General features: G+C 38.6%; 2 protein-coding genes across 6 annotated transcripts in view; one reads left to right on the top strand and one right to left on the bottom strand.

Moving 5' to 3' along the window:
* LOC135214271 (transforming acidic coiled-coil-containing protein 3-like) overlaps nucleotides 1-26,257 on the top strand; it is a 392,152-nt gene that overhangs the window by 162,180 nt on the left and 203,715 nt on the right. The window lies entirely within an intron of this gene.
* LOC135214268 (uncharacterized) lies at nucleotides 5,517-24,347 on the bottom strand. The gene is given in 5 exon segments (XM_064248380.1): nucleotides 5,517-6,908; nucleotides 8,669-8,856; nucleotides 9,659-9,834; nucleotides 22,739-23,148; nucleotides 23,150-24,347. Coding segments are annotated over 5 exon segments (1,821 nt in total). The 5' UTR covers nucleotides 23,795-24,347; the 3' UTR covers nucleotides 5,517-6,506.

Below are 26,257 nucleotides of genomic sequence, written 5' to 3'. Positions count from 1 at the left end.
CATTGTTTCCCCGAGATGTTGTAGCGGAACCTTTCATTTACCACTTGATTTTGGTTTCTAGCGGCAGTGTGAAAACACGGTTACTGTTTACTTAAAGAAGTGTTAAGTGTATTTACCAGTACGTATGAGTGCGGTTGTTAAGAGTCGTCATGAAAAATGTCTATCTGAATAATTTCGTAGTGGTGTTCCTTTAGAAATATATGTGGATGCCTGTATTGTGTGTTTGTGAGTTTTGAGTGCCTTGAAGTTTTTACGTGTTTCTGTTCAGTGTTTAGGGAAAAAAGAATATCCATTAAGTAGCTTCGAAAACACTTGTTTACGTGAGACACGTGTATAGTGTAACTCTCCTGCATGAATGTATGCATGTGTGTGCATGCTGAGAATGACCACGTTTTAATGTGTATGTTTCAGTCGAAAACATTATCATCGTTTACCCAAACAAGCATTTAGTGGAGATGTATAAAGAAGTATATAATCATTTACTGGTTTTCTAAAGAACTGTTCCCAAAGTCCTCGCCGGAGAGTTTGGGTCTTATTCTAAAGTGGACGTACAAAGATAATAGAGAAAAATAATAATAAATACGTGTTGAATACTAGTGCTGTCACGCGTTCGTGCAACATTACAGCAGCTGCAGCTTCGTACTACGTGTTAAGATAAAGTGTTGCAGTGAAATGGGCTTTTTTTTATTTGTTTCTCCCACTCTAGTAGCGTTATTGCATTGCAGTGCAGTCCTTGCGTCGATTTTGCAAAAAATATTGTTGTTTTCTCATGGTTTAAAAAGTCCGTCTTTTTTTTTTGACGGATTAACAACTTATAAAGGTTTAGTACGGTTTTCTGGCAGAGGTAGGCAATTACTCTGCAAGTTTTTGCGGTGTAGTTTTTATTTATTTTCTCCGATGCGTGAGGCGTTTTATTAGACAGGGTGTCCATAAAGTCCCAGTACCACTACAAGTATGTATTGCTCAGATTGGTGCTAGGACTTTATGGACACCATGTAGAATACAAAAATATTTTCTTCTGAAATGATTTTTTTTTTTCCTACCCAAAACTGAATATACATAAATAAAACTTACAGAACATCACGCCACAATATTCGTTGACAAAGACATAATGAAGGAACTGTATTAAAAGAATGATCTTATAGATTTAAGGTAAGAAATATTACCGAATACGCTTGTATTTTTTTTTTTTATAACCTGTCTCTAATTGATATATTGTAAAGTGCGAATGGTTAAGCTTACATGCTACTACGGTTATAAATAGCACACTGCACTTAAGGTAAAAAAGGAACATTATTTTGTAGTATTTTGATAATTGAGCTATTTTCCTTCACTCGAAAACTTTTTAAAACTTAAAAAGCGCACCTTTTCGAAAATGTACGTAGATATTTTTCTCGCATAGGCCAAATCTGATAAGTATATATGTATGTATATATATATATATATGTATATATATATATGTTATATATATATATATATATAATATATATATATATATATATATATATATATTAGTGAACACGCTGTAGCTACATAAACACGTACAGTAGCAGTTGCACACACATGTCTGTTGCAGGCGAGACTGATTGCCAGACTAAAAAAAAAAAGGAAAAAAAAAAGCTTTAAATATTTTGCCATATTCTTGTAAGTTCCACATCGCTATGCATGACCAGAAAAGCCGAATAATTCCTCTCACAAACGTTAGCTTCATTCAGCTTGGCCATTTATCGCCTGTGGCTCAGGTGATACAATCGAAGTTTTGAAACGAATTCGCTCTCATTAGGACAGCCCGGGTTCGATCCCGGCACGGGCTGTTGGAATTGGTGCCAGTGTATTGGTTCAACATCAGTGACCTAATTGGTCGAGACGCCCACATCACTTTTGACTTAATTTGGGGGTTTTGGTAAGCGGCTGTTCAGTGTGATTGTTTTGGTTAAATTGGTAGCCCTGCTCGTGAGACTGCTTAGCTGGAGGATGATTAGACCTACTTGCGCGTTAGTAAATTTTATTTAGAAATGGAGAGCCACATGAACTGATTTCTTTTTAGAAGATCTAGGTAAATACATCACTTTTAATTAATTAAAATAAATCTACGTAGGTACATCACTATTAATTAATGAAAAGTTGGTTAGGCCTACTGATGCGTTAGTGAATTTTTTAAAACGAAAAGGCACATTAACTTGAATATCCCTCTCCATGTTAATAGATTAAAATACTATTTGTTCCGAAAAGGTCCTTTTTACCATTGCTATAAACAACAATATATTTCCAAAAGATTCTGAGGCTTTCACTTGCAATGTTACCAACTTTCCCAATTCGGAGTAATGCCCTTACTCGGTCTCATAGTTAACGCGAAGACGTTAGTTAAATGTTTTGAATATGTATATATATATACATATATGTATAATATATATATGAGGCCAAGTCACTGATGGTACCATAAATGTAGAGGTCCCCCGGTATTCGCGGGGGTTGCATACTTGAATAGTTAGGACCCGCGAATAGTTGGAACCCCTATAAAAATGCCTTTTAAAAACCAACTGCCTATTTTGTTAATTTAAACTCAAGAAACACCCGCTAAAAATTTTCATACCTGGTTTTTTAATGGTTTTATCACAAAAAGTGCATTTTGTGATGAAATTGATAAAAAAAAAACAGGAATTTGTGGGTATTTCTTATAGAAAAATACAGCGAATAGGCGAATTTTCTACGATTAATGGGGGGAAATGTTGCAGAGAGAAATCTGCAAATGCGTGAGTCCGCGAACCCGGAGAACGCGAATACGGGGGTCCACTGTGTATATTCACACGCACCCACACTAAATATACTATATATATATATATATATATATATATATATAATATATATATATATATATATATACAGTATATTTATATATCATAATTACGGGATGAATACAAAATTTTGTTTATATTTCATCTTGAAATATTAGGTCCTGAGATCAAGAATTTGCCCAAACCGTGGTGAAGGAAGGTAGAAGTTGAATATAATATATATATATATATATATATATATATATATATATATATATATATATATAATGTATAAACTTGCACATGTATACAGAAGGCCACATAAACACGCAACACGCATGCACTGCGGTATAAACAGTATATATATACATAATATCGAGTTGCACCCACATAAACAGAAGCAATTTTTTTACTACCACAGTGCTCAGTCGTGTGGCGTAATCACCAGTACTTAAGTGCTGCCTATGTAATGCTGTATTTAAATTAATGTCTATGTCTCCCACCCCTACTCTCCTACCCTTTCTTCCCCCCTGACAACATGTATTCATCTTAAAAAATCTGATTGATTTACTTTTTTTTTTTTTTAAGAAATCCGCAAAGTAAATCATTCTGGCTCAGGGGTCGTATGCTTTTGAATGATTTGCCCGCTCTAGCGCTCGTCCTGGTGTGACCTTTTTTCATCTGACTTTTCCTCTTTTTTTAATTGTAAATAAAATAAACATTTCCTTTCACATTTATTCTGTTTTATTTATATAACCCTCTGAATTACTTGCTGGTGTTTTTTTTTTCTTTTTTTGCATTGGGTGCTGAATTATCACTTGAATTTTATGCCCAAGGAGGGATGAGTTATAGGCCTATAAGGGAATACTTATGGGATGTGAGTACATGTTTATGGGATAAGAAAAGTGGTCGTGAATGTAACAGGTTGTCCTTGTTATTTGCAGATGGTACAGTGCAGTGTTAATTGGTGATAGTGAGGATGTTCACAGAATGGTGAAAGGCTTGCAGATGGTACAGTGCAGTTGTAATTGGTGATAGTGAGGATGTTCACAGAATGGTGAAAGGCTTGCAGATGGTACAGTACAGTTGTAATTGGTGATCGGAAGTGAGGATGTTCACTAGAAGTGGTGAAGGACAGGAGGCTTGTGCAGATGGGTAAACAGTGCAGGTTGCTACTTGGTGATAGTGAGCATGTTCACAGAATGGTGAAAGGCTTGCAGATGGTACAGTGCAGTGTTAATTGGTGATAGTGAGGATGTTCACAGAATGGTGAAAGGCTTGCAGATGGTACAGTGCAGTGTTAACTGGTGATAGTGAGTATGTTCACAGAATGGTGAAAGGCTTGCAGATGGTACAGTGCAGTGTTAATTGGTGATGAGCAGAACAGAAGTTTGGAAGATAGAGCAGCGTTTGGATGGATGAAGAATGGAAGAATGTATTTGCACAGATATTCCGGCTCGAAGCAGTGAATCTAGGAAGGAAGCAGAAGTTCTGCTAAAGGGCTGCTTGGGGAAGAGTGCCTATGGAAGGGTTTTACTAACTCGTCTGTCTTTTCTGAAGGTGAAGTATACATACTGAATGCAAGTCAAGGAGAAGGGTAAGACATACAGTAGAAATCTGGCCAAGGTCAACACGGGTAAAAAAAGCTGTGTCAGAGGTTAAAGAGGCAAGGAATACTTAGAAAATGCTGCCAAGGCGGTGCACAAGAGTTGGAGGACAAAGAGCCTGTGAAGGACGCATTGTGTGTAGGATATCGACACTATTTAATATTGTTTTCAGGGAATGATACGACAACCTTCCTAATGTGGAAGATCTTTTCCACCAGTAAGCCGTATCCCTTTAGGGAGGGGAGCATTATGGTGCAAGAGTCTTACCACTCAGAATTTGATTAAAATATAAAATAACCATTGGTATGACTTGCCAATTCAGAACTTGATTGGTCTGAGGTTTACCATTCACAACTCGATTGGCCTGTCACACTTGACTAGCCTGCCTTCCAAAGCGATATTTGGTCCAAGACAGACTAATGTTGGTCTAGAATTCGTACCTTCCAGAAATTGATCAGTCTAGGACTTTTACCACTGAGACCCTTTTATATAAGAGCCTGGCCATTCAAACCTTTGTTGGTCAGTTTCTTATGGCCTGTCCACACTAGCGGGCATGCACGTCGGGCACTTCCAGCTGTTTATATTTTCTTTAGCTCCTAAAGCAGTGTTATCAGACAATCGCATCTTTCTGGCTCCATATCCGGTCGGTCAGTATAGTGGGACGGGGTATTGGAACAATGTTTGCCCGTCAGGAAGTGCTCTTGAGTTTGGACAGGGCCTTACAAGGCCTATTCTATTCTCCAAGAACTAATAAAGTTTTCTTTAAGACGTTACATACTTTGAGAGACTTTTTTACATACTTTGAGGCTGTAGGCAAGCCTTCAGTCCTTAAGTACCCTCTCGAAGGACTTGAAGCTACAGTGTGTTCCGAAGGTTGTGTCTAGATGTACCTCTCTTGGCTCTTTTCTTTCTTATTCCACACAAGAAACTTTTGAACATTGGCAATAATAATAAAGAAAGAAAACTGATGCAAGGGCCACATATTGCTTTATGAAACCAAAATGAAGTGATGACAGTATTGTCTCCCTTATGTTAACCAGAGCCTTGCACTACAAGGCTGCAATGCTTGTCTTTTTGATTATGTAAAATATACCAGAATGATCGAATTGACAGGCTTCCCTGGTACTCATACACATTTTGCAACCACGAATACATTTATTACCTCAGAAAGTTTGGTACATACACATCCATAAGTATACAATGTTAAAGACTGAAATGTAATGAACATGAATTGTATCTTCACAGAAGACAAATGAGATTTTAGTACAGCATGCTAAATCTGTACCTACAGACTGTGGCATGGATGCTGTTCTCCCCTTCTTAACACAACAGACTCGCCGATTTCAGAGCAGACTGACTGGGAAAGATAATCTTTTTCCATACAGATTCTGAGCATAAGTGGTCCTAGAGGCCATACACCAACACCTGATCTGTGTCCAACCTCTCCAGATGTTCTAGTTCCATTTTCAGTTAGGTAATCAAGGTTTATCTAGTCTTTTCATTTTCCCATTCAACAGGAAAGGAAGTAGTAAAGGTATCACAATATGTCACTTATCCTCATTCCATTTCATTTTTCAATTTCTCTCTGTCGGTCTGAAATCTCCATTACATTCAGATTCTTTTAACCTTTGGTTCCTGTCAGCATGGTCACACTGCACGATTTCATGGAAAACATTTAAAGGAAAAGCTGATTTAAAATGAGGAGTGGCTTGAGAGATTGGAAAATGATAAAATAAGAAGGGCAGGCTTAGTAAAGATTACAGAGGTGATAAGAGAGTCACGATGGAGATGGTATGGGGATGTATTGAGGATGGATGACGAGGAGGGAGTGAAGAGGGCTTGGGAGGAACCTGTTAAAGGAAGAAGATCGAGAAGGAGACAGAGAATTAGATGGCGATATAAAGTGGAGGAAGATATGGAGAGAAGAGGTTTGGTGGAGGATCATGATGCCGTTGATAGAAGGCAGTGGAGGAGATGGCGCATCAGGCAACCGACCCCTTAATGTATGGATAACGGTGGGAAAGGCGAAGAAGGAGAATTACTGATTGAAAGAGCATGGAGCGAAGGAGGGTAATAATTGACGCAGTGAATCATTCCTACGTCGCCCATAGTTCAGTCAAATCCTTCAGCAGGTCGTCTTCCTGACCGCCAGAGGCTCCAGATGGATCTTGCCATTTTTCCTGTGGGTGTCCCCGATGGCGGAGGGAGGAGGCGCCGTGGGGATGTCGAGATCTCTGTAATCCGGGGGCAAAGCCCCCCAGGGAGGAGGCTGGAGAAGCGCATTGCGAGAGCCCTCAGACATGGCTCTGGTCTTTTTCGGTTCCTTGGAGCCTTTGAAGTTAGCTCCCCTGGAAGAAGACAGAGACCTCGACGAGGTGCGTTTCACCGCCGAATTTGTGGCCAGAGAACCGCCGACAATCTGGGGCTTGGCCAGAACGGCAGAGTGTCTGGCCCCAGTGGGAGTGTTGGCCCTGGCTGGCGTTACGGGCGGGGGCGAGATGCTGTCCAGGGACGCCTTGGAATCACTCTGCAAAGCGAAGAGAAGAGAAGATTATCAGAATGGTGTCGGGTTTCTTAGTTTTTTTTTATTATAAAAATTGAGCCAGAAGTGATTCCCAGTTTTAGATAGATTTTATAATTAATAATAATTATTATAACTGAAATCTTTTGTGAAGACAAGATCATCAGAAATGTCAGGTTTCTCAGTTTTATTTGCTTTCTTTTCTTAGGTAAAGGCGCTAGGCTCAGTATTATTATAATTGTACCAGAAATGTGTCCCAGTTTTAGATAGATTTTACAATGCATAATAATAATTATAATTGAAATTTTGTGTGAAGAGAAGATCATCAGAATTGTGTCAGGTTTGTCAGTTTTGTTTGCTCTCTCTCTCTCTTTATTTATTTATTTTTTTGTAGGTTAAGACACTAGACCCAATATTGTTAAAATTGTACCAGAAATGTGTCCCAGTTATAGATAAATTTTATTTATGATAATAATAATAATGCTAATAATAAACTTGTCTAAAGTAAATCATAATTACGCAAAGTTCCTTTACTAGTGACGATCTCATCCCAAAAATAGTATCGTCTCAAAAATGTGCGTTGGTTAAATTTTGTTTCTTTATAACATATTACACAAAGACACAGCCCTAAGATCTTCCTTAAGCACCAGACACAATTGGCTTAACACTAATTCCTGACAATCAAAAAAAGGTGGTTGGAGGTTTCCGTCGATCCTTCAAATAGAGAGAGAGAGAGAGAAAGGAGTTGGTTAGTGGTTCATGTAGAATCACAGCCTTGTTATATCAGTTGTAAATAATTGTCGTTATTTATTATAACTGCAAATTTCATCTCCCGTTCCATACTATAACTCGTTCATCAAGTGTTTCTCTGCTGTGGTTTTCTATCAGTAGACTTTATTCTCAGACAAAAAAATAAATAAAAAGCTTTAAAATCAAACGAAAGAATCGACTGAGTGTTGATGATGTCTAAACAACACTAGGACGTCCAGGTGTCACCGAAACTTTGGCATTCAAACCTTCCAGCTCGCTCGAGCTGAACTTTTATCTCCGACGCTGTGGCCTTCAAATATCAACTCGGACTTAGTGACGCAATTCATCGGTCGTGTTGAAAATTGCATTGAAAGAGATTGGACTTGAATTTGAAAAGCTAGGTAGGGAGGACTGCTCCAGTTCACAAGGCAGCTTGGTCTGTAAATGAGCCACTGTTAACGTGCTTTCTTGAGCTTTTGCTGTTTACCTTCCTGGCGTGTGTGTATGTATGTAAAAAAAAAATTTTATATATATATATATTAATTTTTATATGTATATATATATATATATATAATATATATATATCTATATATATATATATATATGTATATATATATATATATATATATATATATATATATATATATATTTCTCGAATTCTTTGCAACTTTTGCATGATTCTTGTCACTACAAAGCCTTAAGATCCAAGTGCAAGAAACATGAAGAAATAATGATGTCCGGTAGCGGGAAACGAACCCGGGTTGCCATAACCACGACGAGGTCACGTTACGGTGACTCGGGTTCGTTTCCCGGTACCGGACTTCATAATTTCTTCAGATTTCTTGCACTTGGATCCTAAGGCTTTGTAGCGACAGGGTATCCAAAAAAAAAAAAAAAAGGCGCTAAGAATTCGAGAAGTTAAGAGGGCATTGCGGCTATTACAATTACATATATATGTATATAGAGGATAATTATCAATCTTTATACATACCACTCATCATTATTATCACACTCACCCTGAGGAGACTATGGAAATGCCTAGCCTGTGCGCTCTGCGACAGATCCGGGGCAGACGTCGCCCTGTAGATGGAGTGCTGGGGGCTGCCCAGGGGGCTCGTTGTGGCCATCACGTCATCCAGAGAGTTCAGCCGCCTCAGCCGAGGCTTCATTGCCCTGGCGCGCTCGGCTATGTACGACGACTCATCTGCGAATGCACAATTATTGGGTAGGAATTTGATTGGGGTATTCTGTGTTCTGGTTTGGCTCTCATGGTGACGAGGTTAGTGATGAATTGTACACACACACACACATGTATATAGATAAATACATCTTTACAAAAGGCCCATTAAAATACTCTGGTTGAAAGCTAAGGACTTTATAATATATATTTCGGTGGACTAACTTCCACCCTTATCAAGTTAGTCCACCGAATTATAGCCATTAGTTTTAAACCAGTGTGTTTTAATGGGCCTTTTATACTTGAGATGTATTCTGTTTTAGCCGAAGAATTTATTCATATATATTCCATATATATATATATATATCATTATATATATATATATATATATATATATATATATATATATGCAATTGTAATAGCCACAATGTCCTCTTAACTTCTTGAATTCTTTGCTCTTTTTGGATACGCTTGTCACTACAAAGCCTTAAGATCCAAGTTCAAAGTGATGTCCGGTCCTGAGAAACGAACCCGGGTTCAATAATCACAAAGAGGCCACGCTGCCGACCTGACCACTTTGTGATTATGGGACCTGGGTTCGTTTCCCAGGACCGGACATCACAATTTCTTCTTCAAATTTCTTTAAACTTGGATCTTCTGGCTTTGTAGTGACAAGCGTATTCAAAAAGAGCAAAGAATTCAAGAAGTTAAGAAAGCATTGTGGCAATTACAATTACATATGTATTTGGTAACAGAAATTACTCGGGAGATGGAAGCCCACTGCTACAACCATCCCACCCTCACATCAACTCAAAAGACACCAACATACCAAGGTCGAGGTTGTGGGTGTAATTCACCGATAGGTGAAGTCCTGCAGGGGCTGGTATGACCCCCGAATAACTCCGGGGGTTGTTGTCTTTGGCGATGGGAGCCCTCGTGTTCGGGGAAAGTGGCGTGAGTCGACGAGGTCTGGAAATTCCAGTAGACCCCACTTGTCCCGTCGGCCTGGAAGACAAAATTAAGAGTTAATTGGGCAGCGATGAATGACGGTTTAGGCTCAATCTTTTGGTTCTGGAAGAAATGGAAGGCAAAATTAGAGTTAATTGGGCATCGATGAATGAAGGCTTGGCCTTGAGCTTCCGCTTCTGGAAGAAATGGAAGATTGACTAATTGGTTTATGGTTGCTAAAACTGGCGTCGCAACCCCTATGTAGGAATACAGGCTGAAAGGTATCTGTTTGAAGGTTTGGCCAAGGTCCATATACATATATCAGCCTTGGGTTCAGCGTCCATTTATGATAAATACTACTATCGTGTCTTGATTATTATCATTATTATTATTGTTGTTCTACTGCGGAATTTGACTGTGAATAACTACACACACACACACACACACACACACACACACTGGACACACACACACACCACACACATATATATATATATATATATATATATATATATATATATATAGAAAGAGAGAGAGAGAGAGAGAGAGAGATATACCACAAGTAAAATATTAATTTTATTGTTTTCTTATAAATTATCAATTCCATGTTTAGATATTGAGAATACGCAGCCCATCCATAATCAGATAATCAGGAAAAGAGGTGAAGTGGTTTTCTTGCAACATATGCCTGCACATGCAGGGTCCAAGTGTGTATTTGCATCAGGTCACTCGTATCCCATTGATTTCCAAAAGTGCTTGCCACGCTTTGAGCCTCATATTTTACGCTGACTTCCAGTTGCAACGTAAAAATGAAGGGTTCTGCATCATGCAACTGAAATGGCCACTCATAAATCCATAAGAGTGAGATCAGATGGAATTTATATTACAAATTTCTACTGGGATATACTGGTTACAGTCTGATACAGTTTACGGTACAATTCCCTTTCTCCGAGTGGGTACAAGACTAGCTACAGTCCTGTTGGGATCTGCCTGTAGGGAGGTGGTGCCCAACAGTGCACCTCGCGCAGTTACACTGTAGGCATTGCTTAAGGTTCTTTGCAGCGTCCCTTCGGCCCCTAGCTGCAACTACTTTCATCATTCCTTTTACTGTATCTCCTTTCATACTCTCTTTCTTCCGTCTTGTTTTCCACGAACTGCCAGCTTTTCCTCCAGTTACACCTTTCAACCTCCTTTGCTCTCAATTTTCCTTTCAGCGCTGAATGACCCGGTAGGTCCCAGCGCTTGGCCTTTGGCTTATATTTTAGAATCCAATCCAATCTATATTTTTGGATATACATCATACTAAACTCCCTACAGTGGAAAATATCATTCACAAAGAGAGAGAGAGAGAGAGAGAGAGAGAGAGAGACGGCGTAGATAAAAGCACCAATAGCCCATGAGATGAAAAGTAGGTGGTCCGTTTATAGCGCAGAGCATCATTTCAAATTCTGGAGGTCTATCACCCTCCCCTTGTGGGATGCATGGCAGGCCCAGCTGCTGCTGGCATTCAGAACCCAGGGAGCAAAACGAGAAGGTGATGAGCAGCTTGTGAAATATACACCGGTATCGACTCGCTCTTAAAGTTCACTCTTCTAGTGATCTTTTTCTTTCTTTTTTCTATTTTTTTTTTTATCTCAAATGTCGATCAAAGGCTGCCAGGCAGAGGGAGTCGGTTAAGCGTGCGTTAAGTAGCGAATCGGTATCGATTTGAACTATTTCGTGGTGAATATTACTGTCTTACTTTGGACTGTTCGACATGGTCATTCGAAAGAAAGCTGTGGCTCGTGTTATGCAGTGTAATATATATATTATATATATATATATATATATATATATATATATATATATATATATATATATATATATATATATATATATATATATATTATGTTATGTATATATGTATGTATAAAATGAGATAATCATGTTGTAAACATTCTTCGTTCAATTACCTTTAATTAAAGTCAAGAATGATAACTTAAGTTACACCTCTCAAAGATATAAAAGTTACACTCTTGAATATACTGTAAATTAAAAAACCTATATTATCAGGAAATGATTGCATATTATTGCAATACTCGTCCTCCCAAATCCTCATGAATTTCTGCAAGGCCACAATAACTACGGAATGCCAGACTCACACTGAAATGATTCTCGGAATCACACTGAAGAAAAGGCTAAATTTAAATCGAACTCTGTTCCGAATTCACACTGTGCTATGGTAAACGAATTCCCTAACTCACAAACTATGCTGACGGGAATGAGTTTCAGTATCATACTGGAGACAATCCCAATGTCACACTGAAGTGAATCTCAAAGTTACTCACTCTGAAACGAATTCAAAATTTAAAATGAACCAAGTTATATAATAATTCACACGGATTTAGCTCAAGAATCCTGGACTCGCACTGAAACATATCCGAGACTTTCGCTAGCCATTAGCAATTCCCTGACTCACACTGTAGCCATTAGCAGTTCTCAGACTCATTGTTGCCAGTAGCAATTCCCTAATTCACACTTGTTGTCAGTAGCAATTCCCGGACTCACTATGTTGCCAGTAGCAGTTCCCTGACTCGCACTGTTGTTAATAGCAAATCTTAGCCTCACACTTGCCAGTAGCAATTCCCAGACTGACACTGTTGCCCGTAGCAGTTCCCTGACTCACACTGTTGTCAGTAGCAGTTTCCTGATTCACACTGTTGCCAGGTAGCAATTCCCGGACTCACACTGTTGCCGGTAGCAATTCCCGGACTCACACTGTTGCCAGTAGCAATTCTCTGACTCACTGTTGTCAGTAACAATTCCCTGATTCACAGTGTTCCCAGTTGCAATTCCCGGATTCACACCGTTGTTGGTAGCAATTCCCAGACTCTCACCGTTGCCAGCAGCAATTCCCGAACTCTGTTCCCAGTTGCAATTCCCGGACTCACACTGTTGTCAGTAGTAATTCCCAGACTCACACTGTTGCCAGTAGTAATTCCCAGACTTACAATGTTACCAGCAGCAATTCCCGGACTCACAGTGTTCCCAGTTTCAATTCCAGGACTCACAGTGTTCCCAGTTCAATTCCCGGACTCACACTGTTGCCAGTAGCAATTCCCGGACTCACAGTGTTCACAGTTGCAATTCCAGGACTCACAGTGTTCCCAGTTCAATTCCCGGACTCACACTGTTGCCAGTAGCAATTCCCGGACTCACAGTGTTCACAGTTGCAATTCCAGGGACTCACAGTGTTCCCAGTTCAATTCCCGCCCCACTCACACTGTTGCCAGTAGCAATTCCCGGACTCACAGTGTTCACAGTTGCAATTCCCGGACTCACACTGTTGCCAGTAGCAATTCCCGGACTCACACTGTTGCCAGTAGCAATTCCCGGACTCACAGTGTTCCCAGTTCCAATTCCCGGACTCACACTGTTGCCAGTAGCAATTCCCAGACTCACACTGTGTTCACAGAGCCGAATATCAGGATCACACTTACGAGAATTCTAACTCCTGAAACTACTCCGAATTCACACTTACCAGATGGTAACAAAATTCACTCTCTGTGCAGTGAACCACAAATTCTTATTGTGTTGAGCAAAATGAATACCGTTTTGCAGAAGTAAATTCCAAGTTCAGTCTAGAATGAATCCCAAAGTTCATTTCGTGATGACGGGTATGAGTCCCAAACTCAGTCTGAAACTATTCAAGCAACAAACCAACTGTTGACGAAAGCTAATCCCAAACTTGGTTCGAAACGAATTCCAAACTGTACTGAAACGTACCCCATTATAAACTAAATTAAATAAACACTGAAACTAATCCTAAACCCACAAAGATGAACACTAGGCCTAAACCGAAATTCAGCCTAATTCGCTCTAAAACTAATCCCAAAGTGACCGAAACATAGCCTAGCTCACCCTGAAACTAATCCAGAAATCACAAAGATGAACACCAAGCCTAAACCCGAAGCTCAGCTTAACCCAGAAACTAAAACCAAACAAACTCACACAGTGTTGATGTAAACCGTCGTGATCCTTCCATGTTGGGAGCCGGGTCTCAGCAGCGTCGACGAGGGCGGTCGTTCACACGCCGCCGCCGACAGCAGCAAGCTGCTGCTGGTCTTCTTCGCCCTACCGCTTAAGCTGAGCTCCCTCAGAGAGGCCCTGTACATTCCTGGAGGGGGAGGCGAGTACTGGAGAGAAAGAGAGAGAGAGAGCCGCCTCTTGACGCAACAGTCACTCACTCACTCTCTAACTCACCTACGTCAGGTGCTACTGAAGGTTTGGTTTTTATCATCTTTCGGGTGAGAAATCGGATCGATCAGAGAGAGCAGTTTACCGCGCGCCCCAGAATGACTTTCTTCTTCTTCTTTTTTTTTTAACTGATGAATAATCCAGGTCGCTCGAGACGCCCTGTCGTCGATTGGTATCGAGAGGACGGTGAATCAGTCCTAAAACACTTACGGTTATTATTATTACTATACTATAATATCTGATTCGTGTAAGGGTAAGATATTATCGTTGTTAAGATCTATTTTATACAGAGAGGCTTCGATTAGTTTGTGAATCAGTCCCAAAAACCTTCCATGTATTACTATTATCCAGATACCGGCAATTTATTGTTATATTATACTACAGCACTATACGCAATGTACACATCGTTACAAATTGGCTTACATGCTTGTAAGTAATACAGTTGATGCTGTGTGCTTTCCTAGGTCAACTGTGTTCTGATTTCGGTGGTGATGTGATGCGCCAAAAAAAAAAAAATAAAAAAAAAAAAACAAAAAAAAAAAAAAAAAAAAAAAAAAAAAAAAATAAAAAAACTACCGTTCTGTTAGAACCACTGAAAACCCCGAATGAGCTTATAAGGACAAATGTGTGTAGTTTTATAAAACTGACAGGACCAATTTCAGGCAAATAGATGATGCTGGCGCAGGCCAACGCCTCAACTTTCTCAGACGGATCCAGTGTTAAACATTTCACATTATTTTTGCGTTCGTGTCACGCTACTGAAATTATAATACTTTTAGTTTATTCTCTGTCTGTTCGTGTCTTTGAATATGTACATACACACACACATAGTATATATATATGTATGTATGCACGTGTCTGTTTAAGCACCGCTATATGTATTAATAAAGAACATGTCAAAATGCTTTCATGAATAGCTGTCGAGTTATCAACAGTTTTACAGAAATATCTCGGTGATAATTTTGTATTTTTATGCTTTAGAGCGCTACTGTATTTTGCGAACTGTAATTTCTATTAATTATATAAACAAACACTTTCAACGAATATTCTAATTTCTATATGGCCTATGCTTTGATTATATGCGATATTATTATAATTTTTATTACACGAGGCAGGCAAGGAATTCGAGAAAAATATCACGAACATCACATTCTAGACTTATAATAATAGGTTTGGTGTTGGTAAAAAAATGGCAGAAGAAAAAAACAAGAGTAGGAGACAAGAGAAAAATATCACGACTGAGACATTCCACAGCTATGGATGAGTCTATCTCACTTAGTCAAGCGCTATTGAGTATATTGCGTGCTTCGGATAGTATACCAAGGCGCGCTCCAGCTAGTACCAGTTTCAAAAAAATCATCCGATATTGCTTGATAAACAAAGTAAGCCTGATAGATTCTACAAAATGTGATTATTGTATCTCGAGACAGGAGATGTGATCAGTCAAGCACCAAAAGAATAACTGAAAGGGGCTGAAACACGCTGCAGAAATATAGACGAATACTTCTCAAAGCTCTGACGCCGCGACGCGTGATATGTCTAGAACCAAGAAAATAAGGCTAATAACAGCAAAAACATCACCAAAGAGACATTCTACAAATATGGATACTTCTCGAGGAACTAGAAGTAAGTCAGGAAGTCCCAAGGGCGGCGTTATTACAGACTGACGCACGGCGGTCGTTAAAATAATGAACGAAAGGTATGCTTTGTCGCACAATCGTTTGGACACATGGCGCCGTTTTCTTGAATGAGGGAGCGGTTACTACCGGCGCACAGGTCTCTGATTGATTGGGAATCGCCGTTGTTGACTTGCAATCCAGTATTTATGAGTGCAGCTCAGTGTGTGTGCAAGTACGCAGTTACTTCTGTCAGTTGTGGAAGCGATAAAGAAGTTATTACTGCCAGTGATGTTAGTTAATAGAGGTCTCCAGACTCAAAACTCCATTGTTATTGCTTCTTTGTCAATTTTAGCGCTGCAACCTCTTTCATTCTTTATACTGTATTCCCTTTCATATTCTCTTTCTTCCCTCTTACTCGCCTAACAATTCACTCATAGTGCAATTGCAAAAGGTTTACCTCCTGTTACACCTGTCAGACCTTTATACCGTCAATTTCCCTATCAGCGCTGAATGACCTCAACGTGGGTCCCAGCGCTTGGCCTTTGGTCTAAATTCTCTACTCTGTTCGTAGCGTGGAATTCATTTGAGCTTCTATGAGAGTGAGGAGTTTCCGCTCTGAAGATTTGTTGAGGGATATTCGTCTTAGCATTTTATTTCGTTGTCAGAAAGACAGAAATGGAACTTCTCACTCTACTCTTAAGACTCGAATGCTACTTTTATAGCGATCATATTTTTAACTGGTTGCTCATTTCCGAGTATAATTTTCTCGGGTATATTGGTCTAATAGGTTTCTGTCATGCAAGTTACCATTAAGAACAAATCATATATATATATATATATATATATGTATATATATATATATATATATATATATATGTGTGTGTGTGCGTGTGTGTTTATATGAAAGGACAAGTATTGCATGAATAAAGATAAAATTACATATATATATATATATATATATATATATATATATATATATATATATATATATATATATATATATATATATATATGACAGTCATTAACAAACAACTAAGGTTTTTAAAGTAAATCTGAGGGTTTTTTTTCCCAGTTGAAGCATTTATTTAAAGAATAATTCATAATCAAGACTGGTAACAGTTCCGTAAAATGTTTGAAACAAACACACTGGAAATATATCACTTTGCAATGTATAATCGTCGATTGCAATAATTGTGCGACAACGCCAGGTTACCGAAACCAGGCAGTCAATCAATCAATTGAGCGTACCGAACTGTCATTGTTGTCAGAATGTGAATTGTCTGTTACCGAACCTCTGCAGCTGTCTAGAGAGAGAGAGAGGGGGGGGGGGGGGGTCGTTCGTTCAATTCATTAACTTATTCATGCCCCTCTTCTTACAATCTATATAGATCATTCCGGCGCAAGGTTACTATAATAAAGAAAGAAAGAAACCGTTGGTTATCTTGGAATTCGAAGGCTCTTTGAGAGGTGAGCCTTCATAGAAAACGGAGCAAGTTTGAGGCTAGACTTAACTATGTTAAGGATTATTGCTTTTTTTCTTCTTTTTGGTGAAACTTTTGTGTATTGTTTGATTAGTAGCTGAAATAATCAGTCATATTACTATTTTATGTGTGTATTTTATATATAACTGTAACATAGCTTTCAAATGTATTGCATACTTTTCATCATATTTCAACTTTATCTATGCAACTCTCTCTCTCTCTCTCTCTCTCTCTCTCTCTCTCTCTCTCTCTCTCTCTCTCTGCATGGTTATTTGGAGAGAATGGAAATCGTGCCAAGTAAGAAAAATGAGTTCTCTCTCTTAGTCTTTTTTTTTTTTTTTACTGCAGTTTTACTAAATGAAGTAATGGGTTATTAACCCTTAAACGCCGACTGGACGTATTTTACGTCGACAATTTTTTGTGTCTCTCGGGTGCCGACTGGACGTATTTTAAGTCGACATACAAAAGTTTTTTTTAAAAATTCGCGGAAAAATACTTTAGGCCTACTAGCCAAAAACTCTTGAATCACGCGCCTTGGGGGGATGCTGGGAGTTCACGGATCAAGGTGTTGTTTGTTTAATACAATCGTTACGCAGGCGCGCAAGCGCGAATTTCTTTCTTGCCGCACTAAAAAGTATCTGTGACACATCTCTGAAATTAGTTTCGTCACTTTGACATAATTTTTGTACATTTTAAATTAGGCCGTTACTAGAGTATTATATGTGAAAATGTGCGCATTTTATGTAGAATACAACAAAAAAATACTCATGATTGTAGCTTTTATCAGTTTTAAGATATTTTCATATAAATAACGATAAGTGCCAAAAATTTCAACCTTCGGTCAACTTTGACTCTACCGAAATGGTCGAAAAAACGCAATTGTAAGCTAAAACTCTTATAGTAGTATTCAATCATTTATCTTAATTTTGCAACTAATTGGAAGTCTATAGCACAATATTTCGATTTATGGTGAATTTATGAAAAAACTTTTTCCTGACGTCCGCGCGGTAACTCTTCCGAAAATAATCATACATGCGATTGTGGTAATGTTTGCACCATTTTAAATTAGCCGTTACATAAGTTTTATATATGAAATGTGCGCAATTCATGCACAATACAACTAAAAACAACCCATGGTTGTAGCTTTTATCAATTTTGAAATATTTTCATATAAAAAATGATAAGTGACAAATTTTCAACCTTCGGTCAATTTTGACTCTACCGAAATGGTCGAAAAACGCAATTGTAAGCTAAAACGCCTATATTCTAGTAATATTCAAGCATTTACCTTCATTTGGCAACAAATTGGAAGTCTCTAGCACAATATTTCGATTTATGGTGAATTTATGAAAAAAATAACATTTCTTTACGTCCGCGCGGTAACTCTTCCGAAAAAATCATACGTGCGATGTGGTAATGTTTGCACCATTTTAAATTAGCCGTTACATAACGTTTTATATATGAAAATGTGCGCAATTTCATGTATAATACAACAATAAATAGTTGAAGGTTGTAGCTATTCTCATTTCGAAATATTTGCATATAAATCACGATAAATAGAAAAAAAAAACCACGTTCGGTCAAATTTGACTCTACCGAAATGGTCGAAAAACGCAATTGTAAGATAAAACTCTTACAGTCTAGTAATATTCAGTCATTTTATCTTCATCGTGAAACAAATTCGAAGTCCTCTAGCACAATATTTATTTATGGTGAATTTAAAAAAAAAACTTTCCTTCCCTCCGCGCGCGGATTCTCCGCCACAAATCTCCGAAATGCGTAAGTCCCATTCTCGGAATATTTGCTCCGTTTCATATTAGGCATTTCATAGAGTGTTATATATGAAAATGTGCGCAATTTCATGTAGAATAAAACGAAAAATATTTGAAAGTTGTAGCTGCTTATTTAAAAAATAATTGCATATAAAAAATATATATAAAAAAAATAAAAAAAATTCGACATTCGGTCAACTTTAGCTCGTCAGATATGGTCGAAAACTGCATTTGTAAGCTAATATTCTTACAGTATAGTAATATTCAATCATTTGTCTTCATTCTGAAACATTTTGGAAGTCTCAGGACAATATTTAGATTTATGGTGAAATTTTTGAAAAAAAATATGTGTTTTACGTAAGCGCGTTACGAATTCATGCATTATTTTGTGATAATATTTTCTCTGTGTTGCTTTTATCGTTTTACAATGTGTTATATATCAAAATGATCGCAATTTAGTGCACATTACAACGAAAAAAAAAGTAACTTGTTACCTTCAACCGTTTTGCGCACAGCGCGATTTGAATACAATTATATATGAAATTTCGTTTTTGCGCTATCATATATCGCATTATTTATATATGATAATGATAATTTTTTTCATTTGTTTTTCTGATGGTTGCATACTAAACTTCAAGCAATGACAAAAAAAAAGGAGCCAAAAATGAACTCTTAATCTTTAAAACTAAGCGCGCTGTGATTTTTTGAAAAAAAATAGTTTTTTCCGCTTACGCGCTCACTCTCAACCCCTCCGGCATAACGGGAGTGGCATTTTTTTATTTACCGCTCCGGCGTTTAAGGGTTAATTATTAAGCAAAATGAGCGTCTTAGATTTGAACGGAAGTAACACGCTTAGCTATTTGTATTTAAAAAAAACTGCAAATCGATGCAAACTTATGGGTCATTTTTATAACTACGGAATTTGTTGCTGTGACCCCTCCGCTGGTAGGGCAGAGTTCAGAAGTCCACCTCAGTCTCAGTCTCATGGGACAATATCAACTTTCTGATTAATGAGTTCTTGCTTTTATCTATTATTAGTTTATATCCCATAGGTTAAGGTTAGTTAGCTGCAACCCCTTTCGTTCCATGTACTGTACCTCCGTTCATATTCTCTTTCTTCCATAGCACTTTCCACTCTCTCCAAACAATTGATCCATAGTGCAACTAGAGAGGGTTTTCCTCCTGTTACACCTTTCAAACCTCTCTCCTCTCAATTTCCCTTTCAGCCTAGATTCTATATTTGGTCTAAATTCTATATTCCTTCCTTCCATTTTTAGGTCAGTAATAGTAAAAACGAATATAAACATGTATAGAGTGTTTATCTTCTGTCCTGAATACCAACGTTCGCAACTGACCCTCTGAAAAGTTTACTTTCGTCCTTGAATTCACGGCGACTGAACTATCTTCTGAATTTCATATTATACTCCAACGATTGCTGGATTTGTTAATATTTCAGCTCGAATGCGCGAGAGCGTTCGTCGTACATTGATCGTGTGTTCGTGTTCCAGAATGCGTCGCTGTTAAGCTCCTTTAAGGGGTTATCGAAGATGGCGGAGTGCATTCTATTCCGTTGCTTGTCAGGTTCTGGTAAAATCTCTCTCTCTCTCTCTCTCTCTCTCTCTCTCTCTCTCTCTCCTCTCCTCCTGTATATGTCGCTCAGATATGACGCTCAAGATATGGGGGAGAGTCCCCAGTGACATTTATCGCTCCCCGTTCATGCATTTCGTAAAATAATGAACCAATATACATATATACATGGAGAGAGAGAGAGAGAGAGAGAGAAGAGAGAGAGAGAGAGAGAGAGAAAATCTATTCGCCAACAGAGAGAGCGAGCATGAATAATAACATGGAACCTGCAGTTGAAGGCGATCCATAGTCCTATATCAAGTTGATATGCGTGCGAATGTAAGTGTATATGTAGATACATATTGTGGATAAGCAGAGAGAGAGAGAGAGAGAGAGAGAGAGAGGAGAGAGAGAGAGAGAGAGAGAGAGAAACGAGAGTAGTTGCAACTCGATCCATAGTACTATATCAAGTTGATATGCGTGCGAATGAATGTAAGTGTAGGTATATGTAGATGCATAATGTGGATAAGCAGAGAGAGAGAGAGAGAGAGAGAGAGAGAGAGAGAGAGAGAGAGAGAGAGAGAGAAGAGTAGTTGCAACTCGATCCATAGTACTATATCAAGTTGATATGCGTGCGAATGTAAGTGTATATGTAGCTGCATAGATAGAGAGAGAGAGAGAGAGACTTGGAGGGTTGGGGGGGGTATTGGCTCGAAATTACAACTCGATCCATACTAATATATCAAGTTGAAATGCGTACGATGTTCATATGTAGTTACATAGTTCGATAAACTGAGTTGAAAATGGACGGCCTTAGGAACACTAATGAGCATTTTTTTGGGGAAATCAATTAAACCAGTACATGCGACGGAAGTTTACCGTACTGTTAGCTCATCTTTGTCACCGTTTAAGTTTAACGATAAATATGACACTAAAATGTTGTGTTATACTGGTGTTCACCGGGTCGGAGAGTGTTTATATACATAGTGTGTGTTTTTTTTCTTTTTGCGCCTAAGGCGATGTGATACTCTCGACAAATAGATACATACTCAGAAAGGTCAGCCTCCTCTCTTTCTCTCTCTCTCTCTCTCAGTCCGACAAGGCTCTACTATATCTCCTTCCATAATCCCGCCAGAGCACACAGTCGTATTGATAACCCGAAGATATTTTCACAATTATTGTCTCTAGTGACGATTTATAAGCGACACTGCAGTGGCATCTGGCGCTGACTTGTCAGCGATCAATATCTTTCCTTGTCTGAAGAAAGATCTACGTTGTTTTTTGTATTTCCTTTACTTATGTATTGATGTATTTAGTTATATGTATTTACACCTGTGAAAAGGTAGCCCTAGAAGGTGTTACCTTCCTGTTTTCGGAGTCTGTTGGGTTCTAGGCCAACGGTATAGACTACAATACTTTCTCTCAGACTTTGGCTAGACCTATATGCCGTCCTCAACTCTGGTTGTGACCCACGGGAGTCGAGTACGTGCAAGGTACTTTCCTTAAATGAAAGATCAGGTTGACAGATGCATGATGGGGATTTAAAAGAATTGGCTTAAAACGGTTCCTGCTCTTAGTCCTAGAGCCAGGCAATAGAAGCTGAGAGACTTGGCGTTTAGTGGGATAAGTGTCCTATACGCTACACAACAAGTGCCACACTCGGCGTGTACCGTTATTAATTCTCTCTCTCTCTCTCTCTCTCTCTCTCTCTCTCTCTCTCTCTCTCTCTCTCTCGTGATCTGCTGTGTCCCATCTCATCCCAAGTCGTGAAATGTAAACAACGTGACTCACGACGAGATGAATAAATGCCTGGATGACCCTAATCCCCAAACGGATGGCTTGGAAGCATGCTGTCTGGCTCGTTGGGGTCATTGCACCGATGCGTGCAAATAATGTTTACTTTGTTTGCATTTTAATATTTTTACTTTTTTTGCATTTAGATGTTGAGTTTTCTCGCCATCTTGCTTTACAAGGAAATGGATGCGGCTTGAGGTTTGTGTATTATTCATTTAGATGGGAAGAATAATAGGCCTAGGTACCTCATGTTGACACACACACATATATATATATACATATATATATATATATTATATATATATATATATATATATATATATATATATATACATACACACACGTAATATCCTGAAATAAGAAAGAATGTGGTCTGTTGTATAGAGAAGATGTCTAATTAGGAGGGAAAGAGAGAGAGAGAGAATTGATACCACAGGGTTCACCGAACCAACAAAAATGAAACGACAAGAGATAAAAGACAGAAGAACCTCACCTGGTATTAACTTGGCTCTCCGGCCTGTAATGCCACTCCTTCCCGAAGATGCGCTGTCGGCTCTCTAGGTAGAGCGCTGCCAGCGTCAGGAGGTCAAAGTCTCCCCCTCCCCCGCTTCCTCCTCCTGCGCTGTCGTTCGCGCTAGACCCATCTCCAGGTGAATCTCCGTAGCTGCCAACCTCCACCACGTCCCTCCTGTAGTCTAGTTCCGCGTCTCTGCCCCTGTGGCTTTTTCTCCGGGGGTTGTCGTCGCGGCTTTTTCTCCTTCCCCTCCTCTTGGGGGACATGTTCAGGGGGTTGTATACCGTCAGGGGCAAGTGGGTGCCTTCGTTGGACGAGCTCGAACTCGGGTGGCTCCCCCCACGAGCCCAAGGAGCTCCAGTTCTCTTCTCCGCCAGGGGGCTGATGTCCCTCTGCGGGACTACGCCTACGATGGCGTCCGTGGGCTCGGTTTAGGAAGGCGGTCGCGGCGTTGTCGTCGTCGTCGTCGTCTTCGTCAGGTTCCTTCGTGGAATCTGTGGGAGAGCTGGTGGCCTCCCCTAGGGGAGTTCTCCTCCGAAGTAGGGTCTGAGTTGGAGTTCTGGTAGTACGAGGCGTGGGCCTGCGGGTGGAAGTTCGGTTGCTGGTTCGCGCCGCCGGGCCCCACCTCCCCGCCCCGCTTCCGGTGATCGCCGGCAGCAGCGTCAGTAGCATGAGCTTCTGGTAGCGCCGCAGCTCTCGCATCATGGCCGGGTCGTTAGCGTGTCTGCGCTTCCAGGCCATCTCGCTGAAGCCGTTCCAGCCCATGATGCTGACGGCGCTGTTCACACCACTGGCGCGGTTTCGATCTACGGTTGCCGAGACGCTTACACCTGGCCCTTGACTTCCTCCTCCTCCTCCTCCACTTCCTCCCCCTCCACCTCCTCTTCCGCTCCCTCTCATACCTCCTCCTCCTCCTCCTCCTGCTACTCCAAGAACGCTCTCTCTCCCACCTCGGCTTCTTCTTCCTCCTTCCACGACTCCTCCACCGTCTTCAGAATCTACCGCTGGGATGATGACTGCCCGACCAATGTCCATTTTTTTTTTTTTAGACTTAAGTGCCACTCGACATGTTAACGGCAGTTATTACCAGAGTCTTAACACTTTAAAGACTCGCCTTCATGAAGTGCCAAGTGCCAGCAACTTCTAAAAGATAAGTGTTACTTAACCTGGCACGGAACAAAATGGCTTCTGTCTAAAGGGCGCCTGGGTATACTTCATGTTTGATCACAGTTCCACGGAAATCGTGTGTGACTCATTCTGAACAGAGGGAGTTTTTCTTTCCAGGGAAATATCCCCCCCTCCTGAGGAGGGGGTGGGTTTGTTTACTTGGGCGTTTTCAGGGGCGGGGGGCAGATCACCTCCTTTAATTATGCGGTTTCATTTACAGAACCAAGAAATATATATATATTTTTTTATGCAAAGATGTTTTCGTTCTTTCGTTTTTATTCTATCTTTGTCATTGGTTATATTATGTCATTTCTTTATTAGAACTGTTTAAAGTGTAAAGTCGTTCTTCTATTTCCTGCTATACTGTTTTTTTGTTTTAATGCGTTTTTCCCTGGTATCACTGTTGTAAAGTACGTAGGGATTTTTTGGAACTGGTAAACATTTTTCTTGGTAACATTCGTTTTAAAGTTGTTATGTTCCTGGTAACAGTAAAGTGTAGTCGTTTTTCCTGGTAACACGTTTTCAAAATGTGTACGTTTTTCCTGGTAACAATGTGTACGTTTTTTCTGGTAACACGTTTTCAAAATGTGTACGTTTTTCCTGGTAACTGTGCACGTTTTTCTTGGTAACGCGTTTTCAAAATGTGTACGTTTTTCCTGGTATCTGTGCACGTTTTTCCTGGTAACGCATTTTCAAAATGTGTACGTTTTTCCTGGTAACTGCACTTTTTCCTGGTAACGCGTTTTCAAAATGTGTACGTTTTCTCTGGTAACAGTGCACGTTTTTCCTGGTAACTGTGCACTTTTATCCTGGTAACGCGTTTTCAAAATGTGTACGTTTTCCCTGGTAACAGTGTGCACGCTTTCCTGGTAACACCGTTTCTAAGTGTACCAGTTTTTCCATGAAACACTGTACGAGTTTTTCCATGTTACACTAAGTCCTGATGTTTTTCCTTGCATTATATTTAGAGGAACACTTTTTTATGCTTTCGTATTAAACATAAATAGCATCAGAATTAACTTGTAACATTAAAATAATGTTTCTTGAAATCGTTTCAGTAAAGTCAGCAGGAACTATCTGAAAGTAAGATCTCTAATTCCAGGGTTGTTGGATATGTAAAAAAATAATTTAAGAAATAAAAAATGAAAAAATGTAAAAGAACGTAAAAAGTATAAAACAATGTAGATAATAAAAGAGAACGTAAATAAATGCAAAAGAGAGCCATAAAAATTTAATGTAAATTAATATAATAGTATATAAAAATTGTAAAAGAATGTTAATAAATGTGAATTAGTATATATGAATTTAAAATAAAACTGTAAATAACTGTAAACAATATAAATAATGTAAAAGAACGCAAATAGATGTAAAAGAGCGCGATGAAATGTAATAGAATGTAAGTAAACTTTAAATATAAAAGAATATAAATTATTGTAGAAGAATGTAGATAAATATAATTTAATATAAATAAATGTAAAAGAAAACCACGTCAATAATTGTAAAATAAATCAAATAATGCAAAAGAATGTATTTAACGTAAAAGTGAAAAAATGTAAAATAATGTAAATAAACTTCAATTCATGTAAATGAATATAAACGAACATAAACAATTGTAAAAGAATGTATATAATGTAAAAGAACGTCAATAAATGTAAAAGGACGTATAATGTAAAAATTAAATAAATGTTAAGGATATAACAAATATCAAGTTATATTAGACAGCGGTAGCACGATATTACTGCATGTAAAAAGAGAATTTGCCTGTAAAAGCTCAATAACTGTATATAGTACTTCCTGTAAGATCCGCTAAAAACCAGTTATGCTCAGCGGTCACGCCATCATATGAAATAATAAATAATATATGATATATATATATATATATATAGATATATATATATATAATGTATAATATTGAGTAATATACATACTATGCATATATATATATATATATATATATATATATATATATATATATATTGTTTAATATTATGTAGGATATACATATAGCATATATATATATATATATATATATATATATATATATATATAGGCATCACGGAAAATGATAGGCAGAAATCCAAGCGCTTTCGTCTTTACAAGACATTGACAATGTCTTAGTAAAGACGAAAGCGCTTGGATTTCTGCCTATCATTTTCCGTGGTATTCATTTCGCTTATTTAATGAAGTCACGTGCATCTACTGTGATTTTTTTAAGTATATATATATATATATTATATATATATATATATATATATTATATATATATAAATATATATATAATAATTATAATATAAGTAGTGTTCGTATGAGAGAGAGAGAGAGAGAGGAGAG

Source organism: Macrobrachium nipponense, chromosome 45, assembly GCF_015104395.2.
Source record: "Macrobrachium nipponense isolate FS-2020 chromosome 45, ASM1510439v2, whole genome shotgun sequence".
In the NCBI taxonomy this organism is placed as follows: domain Eukaryota; kingdom Metazoa; phylum Arthropoda; class Malacostraca; order Decapoda; family Palaemonidae; genus Macrobrachium; species Macrobrachium nipponense.
The sequence above is the reverse complement of the archived record's forward strand: the minus strand, read 5'-3'. Positions and strand labels throughout refer to the sequence as shown.